Here is an 11,196-nt window from a genome sequence, read left to right on the forward strand (position 1 = left end):
AAAATTATAAATTATAAATGTTGGAGTCAGAAAATAAACTTCACATTTTGTCACTTTTGGAAATCTGTAAATGTGGGAGTCAGAAAATAAACTTCACATTTTTTCACTTTTGGAAAATTATAAATTATAAATGTTGGACTCAGAAAATAAACTTCACATTTTTACACTTTTGGAAAGTTATGAACTATAAATGTTGGGGTCAGAAAATAAACTTTGTCCATGTGAGACCGGGTGGGCCAGGGTCCCGAGCCGGCCGGGTGGGATTCGTGCAAGAGCCTGAGACACACAGAATTCTTACCCCAAACCAGCCCAAAATTCCCACATTTGGGGTCAAGCCACCCCAAAACCACAAAATTTTGGATCAAACCACCCCAAAATCCCCAAATTTGGGGTCAAATCACCCCAAAATCCCCAAAATTGGGGTCACATCACCCCAGACCCCCCAGATTTGGGACCAAACCACCCCAAAATCCCCAAATTTTGTTGTCAAACCACCCCCAAACCTCTCCAGAACCCACAAATTTGGGGTCAAACTACCTCCAAACCCCCCAAATTTGGGATTAAACCACCTTAAAACCTCCAAATTTTGTTGTCAAACAACCCCAAAATCACCCCAAAATCTCCAAATTTGGGATCAAACCACCCCAAGCCACCCCAAAATGCCAAATTTGGGGTAAAAATTTCCCCCAAATCCCTCAAATTTAGGATCAAACCACCCCAAAACCACCCCAAAATCCCCAAATTTGGGGTCAAACCAGCCCAAAATCCCCAAACTTGGGCTGAACCCCAATAAAAACTCCTGGAGCGTTTTGGGTTCATCCGAGACCTTTTATTGCTCTGGGGGGGACAGCGAGGGACAGAGAGTGACCAATGAGTGACCACTGAGTGACCAATGAGTGACCACAGAGTGACCACAGAGTGACCAGAGTGACCACTGAGTGACCACATGGTGACCACAGAGTGACCACAGGGTGACCAATGAGTGACCACTAAGTGACCAATGAGTGACCACAGAGTGACCACAGAGTGACCACAGGGTGACCAATGAGTGACCACAGAGTGACCACATAGTGACCAGAGTGACCAATGAATGACCACAGGGTGACCACAGAGTGACCACAGTGGCCACAGGGTGGTCAGTGGTCAGCAGGTGGTCAGCAGATGGTCAGGGGTCAGCAGATGGTCAGCAGAAGGTCAGCAGATGGGCAGCAGGAGGTCCATGGATGGTCAGCAGGAGGTCCATGGATGATCAGCAGGTGGTCAGCTTGTGGTCAGTGGTCAGTGGATGGTCACCAGGAGGTCAGCTTGTGGTCAGCAGTCCATGGATCGTCAGCAGAAGGTCAGTGGCCAGAGGGTGGTCAGCAGATGGTCAGCAGGGGGTCCATGGGTGGTCAGCAGGAGGTCAGTGTGCGGTCAGCAGATGGTCAGCAGATGGCCAGAGGGTGGTCAGCAGATGGTCAGTGGTCAGCAGATGGTCAGCAGGAGGTCCATGGGTGGTCAGCAGAAGGTCAGTGTGCGGTCAGCAGATGGTCAGCAGGAGGTCCATGGACGGTCAGCAGGTGGTCAGCAGATGGCCAGAGGGTGGTCAGCAGTGTCCAGCAGATGTCCAGCAGGTGTCCATGGATGGTCAGTGATGTCCATGGATGTCCATGGGTGGTCAGGAGGAGTGGTTGGATGGGGTGTCCAGCAGATGTCCATGGATGTCCAGCAGGTGGTCAGTGGGTGTCCAGCAGGTGTCCATGGATGGTCAGTGATGTCCACGGGTGGTCAGCAGGTGTGGTTGTTTGGGGTGTCCAGGGGGTGTCCAGGGGATGGTCAGTGGGTGTCCAGCAGATGTCCATGGATGGTCAGTGATGGTCAGTGATGTCCATGGTGGTCAGTAGGCATGGTTGGACACCAACAGGGACTCGCTGCTTGGTAGGTGTGGATGGATGGGGTGTCCAGGGGGTGTCCATGGATGGTCAGCGATGTCCAGCAGGTGTCCATGGATGGTCAGTGATGGTCAGTGATGTCCATCTCTCAGTAGGCGTGGTTGGACACGAACAGGGACTCGCTGGCCGCCGCCCCCACAGTGCCACTGGGGGTGTACTTACCCTGGCACACCAGGGAGTTGGCCTGGGGAACCAGGGGACAGCAGGGACATCAGGGACAGCTGGGACAGCAGGGACACAGGGGACAGCAGGGACATCAGGGGGGTTGGGGACATTGGGGACATTGGGGACACCAAGGGTGTTTAGGACACTGGGACTGTTGGGGACATTGGGGACATTCAAGATGTTGGGGACACTGGGGGTGTTTATGACATCGGGGACATTGGGGACACCAGGGACAGTAGGGGAAAGAGAGGGACACTGGGGACATCAGGGACACTGGGGACATTCAGGATGTTGGGGACATTGGGGGTGTTTATGACATTGGGGACAATGAGGGACATCGGGGACATCAGAGGGTGTTGGGGACATTGAGGCCATCAGGGGCATTGGGGACATTGGGAACCTTGGGGACACCAGGAGTGTTGGGGACACTGGAGACATCTGGGGACACTGGGGACACTGAGGACATTGGGGACACTCAGGGTATTTGGGACATTGGGGGTGTTGGGGACATTGGGGACATTGGGGACACTGGGGCGCTGCTGTCCCCAAGGTCCCCAGTGACCTCCTGGGCCACCCTGTCTCTGTCCCTGTCCCTGTGTCCCCACAAGGTGTCGCCCCCAAATCTCCTCCTGCCAACCCCACCACTCCCACACCCTGAACCCCTCAATGTCCCCAAGGTGTCCCCAATGTCCCCAAGACCCCAAGTGTCCCCACCTGACCCTCTGAACCCACCTCAGATGTGGCTCCTCTGCTCTCACCTCTCCATGGTTGACCCAGCCCAAGTCCCCTCAATGTCCCCAATGTCCCCAAGTCCCTGAGGTGTCCCCAAGGTGTCCTCAAGGTGTCCCCAATGTCCTAAAGACCCCAAATGTCCCCACCTCACCCTCTGAACCCATGTTAGATATGGTCACCACCTCTCCCTGAACCCATGTTAGATATGGTCACCACCTCTCCATGGTCAACCCAACTCAAGGAACACCCAACGTCCCCAAGACCCCTCAATGTCCCCAATATCTCCAAGGTGTCCTCAAGGTCCCCAGTGCCTTAAAGACCCCAAAAATCCCCACCTCACCCTCTGAACCCACCTCAGATGTGGCTCCTCAGCTCCCACCTCTCCATGATCAACCCAACCCAACAAACACCCAACAGCCCCAAATCCCCAAGACCCCAATGGTGGCCCCAACGTCCCCAAGGTGTCCCCAACGTCCCCAGGTGCCACCTACCAGGGCTCTCTTGATGTACACCTCCTGGGCTGCCTTGGTGTTGTCCTTCTTGCCGCCCCAGGCCTTGAGGGCCGAGGCCTGCAGGGCATGGCCGTACGAGAAGGTCAGTGCCCAGCGACACGGCAGCGGGCAGCGGTTGATGGCGTTGAGGTTGATGGAGGCCTCTTCTTCACTCTGGCCACCCGACAGGAATGTGATCCCTGTGGGGACATCGAGGGGACACTGTGACATCAGCCTGGGGACACTGGGACAGCCTGGGTACAGCCAGAGAGCTCAGGGACACTGGGGACATTGGGGACAGCAGTTGATGGCGTTGAGGTTGATGGAGGGTCCTCCTCACTCTGGCTGCCTGACAGGAACGTGATCCCTGCGGGGACATCGAGGGGACACTGTGACATCACTGTGACATCACTGTGACTTCACTGTGACACTGTTAGAACAGTCTGGGGACACTGGGATGGCTCAGGGAGACTGGGGAAACTGGGGACATTGGGGACAGCGGCTGATGGCGTTGAGGTTGATGGAGGCTACTCCTCACTCTGGCCACCCGACAGGAACGTGATCCCTGCTGGGACACCAAAGGGACATGGGAACATCAGCCTGGGGACATTGGGACAGCCAGAGAGCTCAGGGACATTGGGGACATTGGGGACAGCGGCTGATGGCGTTGAGGTTGATGGAGGCTCCTCCTCACTCTGGCTGCCCGACAGGAACGTGATCCCTGGGGGGACATCGAGGGGACACTGTGACATCAGCCTGGGGACAGTGACACAGCTCAGACAAAGCTCAGGGACATTGGGGACATTGGGGACAGCGGTTGGTGGCGTTGAGGTTGATGGAGGCCTCTTCTTCACTCTGGCCGCCCGACAGGAATGTGATCCCTGTGGGGACATCGAGGGGATACTGTGACATCACTGTGACATCACTGAAACATTGGGATAAAGCAGGAATGGCACAGAAACACCTCAGGGACACTGGGGACACTGGGGACACTGGGGACAGCGGTTGATGGCATTGAGGTTGATGGAGGCTCCTCCTCACTCTGACCCCCCGACAGGAACGTGATCCCTGTGGGGACACTGAGGTGACATTGAGGTGACACTGACCTGGCACGGCAGGTGGCACCATCCTCCTCAGGGCGGTGACCGTGGCCATTGCACAGTGACAGTGACAATGTCACACTGGTGACACGGAGAGGACACTGAGGTGACAATGACAATGACAATGACAATGACAATGATACACAGGTGACACACAGGTGACACTGAGGTGACACTGACCTGGCACAGCGGGTGGCACCGTCATGCGCAGGGCGGTGACTGTGGCCATGGCACACAGTGACAGTGGCAGTGACACAGTGACAATGACAGTGACAATGACACAGAGGTGACAATGACAATGACAATGACAATGACACTGATCTGGCATGGCGGGTGGCACCATCCGTCTCAGCACAGTGACCGTGGCCATGGCACACAGTGACAGTGACAATAACAATGACAATAACAATGGCACACAATAACAATGTCACAGTGACAGTGACAATGACAATGACACAATGGCAATGACAATCACAATAACAATGACAATGAGGTGACAATGACACACAGGTGACACAGAGGTGACACTGACCTGGCACGGCAGGTGGCACGGTCCGTCTCAGTGCGGTGACCGTGGCCATGGCACACAGTGACAGTGACAATAACAATAACACAATAGCAATGACACAATGGCAATGACACAATAACAATGACACAATGGCAATGACAATCACAATAACAATGACACACAGGTGACAATGACACACAGGTGACAGTGACACTGATCTGGCACGGCGGGTGGCACCGTCTGTCGCAGCGTGGTGACCGTTGCCATGGCACACAGTGACAGTGACAATGACAATAACAGTAACAATAACACAATAACAATGACACAATGACAGTGACAATAACAATAACAATAACAATAACAATAACAATAACAATAACAATAACAATAACAATAACAATGACACAGGTGACACAGAGGTGACACTGACCTGGCACAGCGGGTGGCATGGTCCGTCTCAGCGCGGTAACCGTGGCCGTGGCACACAGTGACAGTGACAGTGACAATGACACAATGACAATGACACAATGACATAGAGGTGACAATGACAATGACGCAGGTGACACACAGGTGACACACAGGTGACAATGACACTGACCCGGTACGGCGGGTGGCACGGTGCGTCGCAGCGCGGTGACCGTTGCCATGGCGATCTCCTCGGGGCTGTACTTGGTGGCACAGGCGTGTCCCGCTGTCACCATGTTGGGCTTCAGCAATGTCCCCTCAAGGTACACGTGGTGGTCACTGAGCGCCTTGTACACGGCTGCCAGCACCTGGGGACATTGGGGACATTGGGGACATTGGTCACTGAGCGCCTTGTACACGGCTGCCAGCACCTGGAGACATCATTGGGGACATTGGGGACATTGGGGACATTGGTCACTGAGCGCCTTGTACATGGCTGCAAGGACCTGGGGACATCACTGGGGACATTGGGGACACTGGGGACATCACTGGGGACATTGGGGACATTGGTCACTGAGGGCATTGTACACCGCTACCAGCACCTGGGGACATCATTGGGGACACATGGTGACATCATTGGTGTCCCCTCGAGGTACATGTGGTGGTCACTGAGTGCCTTGTATGCGGCTGCCAGCACCTGGGGACATTGGGGACATTGGGGACACATGGTGACATCATTGGTGTCCCCTCGAGGTACACGTCGTGGTCACTGAGCGCCTTGTACACAGCTGCAAGGACCTGGGGACATCACTGGGGACATTGGGGACATTGGTCACTGAGGGCCTTGTACACGGCTGCCGGCACCTGGGGACATTGGGGACAATGGTCACTGAGGGCCTTGTACACAGCTGCCAGGACCTGGGGGTGACACTGGGGACATCATTCATTGGGGACAATCCAGGGACATCGGGGACAGCACTGGGGACACAGCAGGTGCCACCAACTCCTGTCCAGGTGTCATCAAACCCCCCAGGTGCCACCATCCCCTGTCCAGGTGCCACCTCCTGGTGTCACCAACCACCACAGGACACCAGGAGGTGACACCGGGACAGCTTGGGGACACCTGGAGGGGACTCAAAGCCACCCAGGTGCCACCAAACCCCCTCAGATGCCACCTCCAGATGCCACCAAACCCTCTGGAGACGCCACCAAACTCCCTCAGATGCCACCTCCCGGTGTCACCCCGCCCCTGGGGACACTTGGGGACACTTGGGGACACTCTGGGGGTGGCACTGACCTTCTCGGTGACGTACTGGCACGTCTTGAGGTCGTGGTCACCGTCAGGGAGGATCTTGGGCTCCATGATGGGGACAATGCCGTTCTGGGGACACCGAGGAGACATTGGGGACATGTGAGACAGGGGGGACACTGGGGACATTGGGGACACTGGGGACATTGGGGACACGATGGGGACAATGCCGTCCTGAGGACAGCGGGGACAGGGAGACATGTCAGACAGGGGGGACACTGGGGACACTGGGGACATTGGGGACACAATGGGGACACTGGGGACACGATGGGGACAATGCCATTCTGAGGACACCGAGGGGACAGGGGGACATGTCAGCAACCAGGGGACATTGAGGATATTGGGGATACAATGGGTGGGGTGGGGACAGCAGGAGGGGAGCCCAGAGCACTGAGGTGCCACCAAAACTGGTCTAGATGCCACCAAACCCTCTCCAGATGCCACCAAACCCCCTCTAGATCCATTAAAACCTCTCTAGATGCCACCAAAACCCATTCCAGGTGCCACCAAACCTGGTCCAGATGCCACCAAACCCCTCTAAATGGACCAAACCCAACCTAGATGCCACCAAACCCTCTCCAATGCCACCAAACCCTCTCCAAGTGCCACCAAACCCTCTCTAGATGCCACCAAACCAAGCTTAGATGCCACTAAATGCTGTCCAGGTGTGGCCAAACCTGGTCTAGATGCCACCAAACCATTTCTAGATGCCACAACACCATCTCTAAGTGTCACCAAACCCTCTCTAGATGCCACCAAACCTTGTCTAGATGCCACCAATCCCCTCTAAATGGACCAAACCCTTCCTAGATGCCACCAAACCCTCTCCAATGCCACCAAATCCTCTCCAGGTGCCATCAAACTCCCTCTAAGTGCCACCAAATCCTGTCTAGATGCCACCAAACCCCCTCTAGATCCCTTAAAACCTCTCTAGATGCCACCAAACCCTCTCTAGATGCCACCAAACCCCCTTTAGATGCCACCAAACCCCCTCTAGATCCATTAAAACCTCTCCAGATGTCACCAAACCCCCTCCAGGTGCCACCAAATCTTCTCTAAATGAACCAAACTCTGACTAGATGTCACCAAACCCATTCCAGGTGCCACCAAACCCTCTCTAGATGCCACCAAACCCCCTCTAGATCAATTAAAACTCCTCTAGATGTCACCAAACCCCCTCCAGATGCCACCTCTTGGTGTCACCTGCCCTGCAGCTCCCTCCCTGCACCCTGGGGACCCTTGGGGACCCTTAGGGACCCTTGGGGACAGTGTGTGACCTGCTGGCAGATGCTGGCGTAGCACGCCAGCACGTTGGTGTTCTCCATGGACCTGAGTCACCTCCTTGTGTCCCCAAACCCAGCCTAGATGGCACTAAACTCTCTCCAGAAGCCACCAAACCTGATCTAGATGCTACCAAACCATCCTTAAGTGCCACCAAACCCCCTCCAAGTGCCACAAAACCCTTCCTAGATGCCACCAAACCCCCTCCAGATGGACCAAACTCTCCAGATGCCACCAAACCCCCTCTAGATCCATTAAAACCTCTCTAGATGCCACCAAACCCCCTCTAGATGTCACCAAACCTTCTCCAAGTGCCACCAAACCATGCTTAAATCCCACCAAACCCTCTCTAGATGTCACCAAACCTTCTCCAGATGCCACCAAACCCTCTACAAGTGACATCAAACCCAGCCTAGATGTTACCAAACCCCCTCTAGATGCCACCAAACCCCCTCCAGATTCCACCTCTTGGTGTCACCTGCCCTGCAGCTCCCTCCCCGCACCCTGGGGACAGTTGGGGACAGGGTGTGACCTGCTGGCAGATGCTGGCGTAGCGCGCCAGCACGTTGGCGTTCTCCATGACGGCGAGGCGCGTGGGCGTGTGCGCTGTGATCTTGAGCACGCAGCGCCACTTGGCAAAGTCAGCGCCGTCCTTCTTGTACTGGGCACAGTGCTCCATGAGGCCATCGAGACCTGGGGACAGACAGGGGACATCATCGGGGACATTGGGGACATTGAGAAAAAATTTGGAAAAAAATCGGAGAAAAAACAGTGAAAAAGCGAGAAAAAACGGTGAAAAAATGAGGAAAATCGGTGGAAAATTGGGAAAAAATGGGATTGGGGACATTGGGGACATTGGGGACATTGGGGACACTGGGGACACTGGGGACGTTGGGGACGTTGGGGACGTTGGGGACATTGGGGATGTTGGGGACATTGAGAAAAAATTTGGAAAAAAATTGGAGAAAATTTGAGAAAAATTCCTGCAAAAATGAGAAAAAATGGTGAAAAAATGAGGAAAATCGGTGGAAATTTGAGGAAAAAAATGGTGGAAAATTGGGAAATAAATGGGATTGGGGACATTGGGGACATTGAGGACACTGGGGACATTGGGGACATTGAGAAAAAATTTGGAAAAAATTGGAGAAAATTTGAGAAAAAATGGTGAAAAAACGAGAAAAATCGGCAGAAATTTGGGAAAAATGGTGGAAATTGGGAAAAAATGGGATTGGGGACATTGGGGACATTGGGGTGAATGGGGACACGGGGGACATTGGGGACATTGGGGTCAATGGGGTCAATGAGGACATTGAGATCATGGAGGACCTGGAGAGCATTGGGGACACTGGGGACACTGGGGACATTGGAGGTGTTGGGGGCACTGGGGACATTGGGGACATTGGGGACGTCGGGGATATTGAGAAAAAATTTGGAAAAAAATGGAGATAAATCTGAGAAAAAATGGTGAAAAAAAGAGGAAAATTGGTGGAAAATTGGGAAAAAATGGGATTGGGGACATTGGGGACATTGGGGGCATTGGGGACGTTGGGGGCATTGAGAAGAAATGGGAGAAAATTGGAGAAAAAAAGTGAAAAAGTTGGAAAAAATAGGAAAAAATTGGACGAAAAATGGGGAAAAAACGGTGGAAAACTGGGAATAAATGGATTGGGGACATCGGTATAAAATGGGTGGGGAAAGGGAAAAGTTGGAACTGGGGACATTGGGGACATTGGGGACATTGAGAAAAAATATGAGAAAATTTGGGAAAGAATTGGAGAAAATTTTGGGGAAAAATTGGGGAAAAATTGGATGGAAAATGGGGCAAATAGGGCAGAAAATGGGGGAAGAAATGAATTGGGGACATTGGGAAAAATGGGTGGGAAAAGGTGAAAATGGGATTGGGGGAAAATGGTGGAAAATTGAGAGAAATGGGATTGGGGACATTGGGGACGTTGGGGACATTGAGAAAAATTTGGAAAAAATTTGAGAAAATCTGAGAAAAATCGGTGAAAAAATGAGAAAAAAAAGGTGAAAAAAGGAGGAAAATCGGTGGCAATTTGAGAAAAAATGGTGGAAAATTGGGAAAAAATGGGATTGGGGACATTGGGGACATTGGGGTCAATGGGGACGTTGGGGACATTGAGAAGAAATGGGACAAAATTGGAGAAAAAAAGTGAAAAAGTCGGAAAAAATAGGAAAAAATTGGATGAAAAATGGGGAAAAAAGGTGGAAAATTGGGAAAAAATGGATTGGGGACATTGGTATAAATGGGTGGGGAAAGGGAAAAATTGGAACTGGGGACTTTGGGGACATTGGAGACACTGGGGACATTCTGGGACATTTTGGGACATTGGGGACATTTGGGGACATTGGGGACATCGTTGGGGACATCATTGGGGACATTGGGGGACATTGGGGACACTGGGGGCATTGGGGACACTGGGGACACTGGGGACATTGGGACATTGGGGACACTGGGGACATTGGGGACACTGGGGCATTGGGGACGTTGGGGGACATTGGGGACATTGGGGACGTTGGGGGACATTGGGGACATTGGGGACATTGGGGACATTGGGGATGTTGGGGGACATTGGGGGTGTTGGGGACATTGGGGACATTGGGGACATTGGGGACACTGGGGACACTGTGGACATTGGGGACATCAGGGACACGGGACCCTGGGGTGGCACGGGCTGGGCTGGGAGGGTGACACAGCAATGGGGACACCGGGGTGGCATTGGGGACACAGCTGTGACACAGCAATGGGGACACCGGGGTGCCATTGGGGACACAGCTGTGACAGGGACGGGGACACAGCGGTGGCATTGGGGACGGGGCTGTGACAGGGATGGGGACACAGTGGTGGCATTGGAGACACAGCTTTGACAGGGACAGGGACACGGTGGTGACATGGGGATGGGGACACCATGGTGGCACTGGGGACACAGCTGTGACAGGGATGGGGACACAGCGGTGACACAGGGATGGGGACACCATGGTGGCACTGGGGACACATCTGTGACAGGGACAGGGACACGGTGGTGACACGGGGATGGGGACACGGTGGTGACATGGGGATGGGGACACCATGGTGGCACTGGGGACACCATGGTGGCATTGGGGACACGGCTGTGGCAGGGATAGGGACACTGTGGTGGCATCAGGGGCACGACAGTGACACGGGGATGGGGACACAGTGGTGGCATCAGGGATACATTGGGGACACCGGGGTGACAAAGGAAGAGGGACACAGTGGTGGCACTGGGGACAC

General features: G+C 53.9%; 1 protein-coding gene across 1 annotated transcript; it reads right to left on the reverse strand.

The window, feature by feature from the left end:
- Window positions 1-2,019: 2,019 nt before the first annotated feature.
- On the reverse strand, window positions 2,020-8,615 carry LOC134434083 (fructose-bisphosphate aldolase A-like). The gene is made up of 5 exons (XM_063182779.1): window positions 8,455-8,615; window positions 6,630-6,713; window positions 5,526-5,700; window positions 3,320-3,519; window positions 2,020-2,115 (listed from the first exon to the last, which is right to left on the reverse strand). The coding sequence occupies exons 1-5, from the start codon at window positions 8,599-8,601 to the stop codon at window positions 2,020-2,022; spliced, it is 702 nt and encodes a 233-aa protein (XP_063038849.1). The 5' UTR covers window positions 8,602-8,615.
- Window positions 8,616-11,196: the final 2,581 nt, after the last annotated feature.

The sequence above is a fragment of the Melospiza melodia genome, unplaced genomic scaffold (genome assembly GCF_035770615.1).
Source record: "Melospiza melodia melodia isolate bMelMel2 unplaced genomic scaffold, bMelMel2.pri scaffold_32, whole genome shotgun sequence".
NCBI lineage: Eukaryota > Metazoa > Chordata > Aves > Passeriformes > Passerellidae > Melospiza > Melospiza melodia.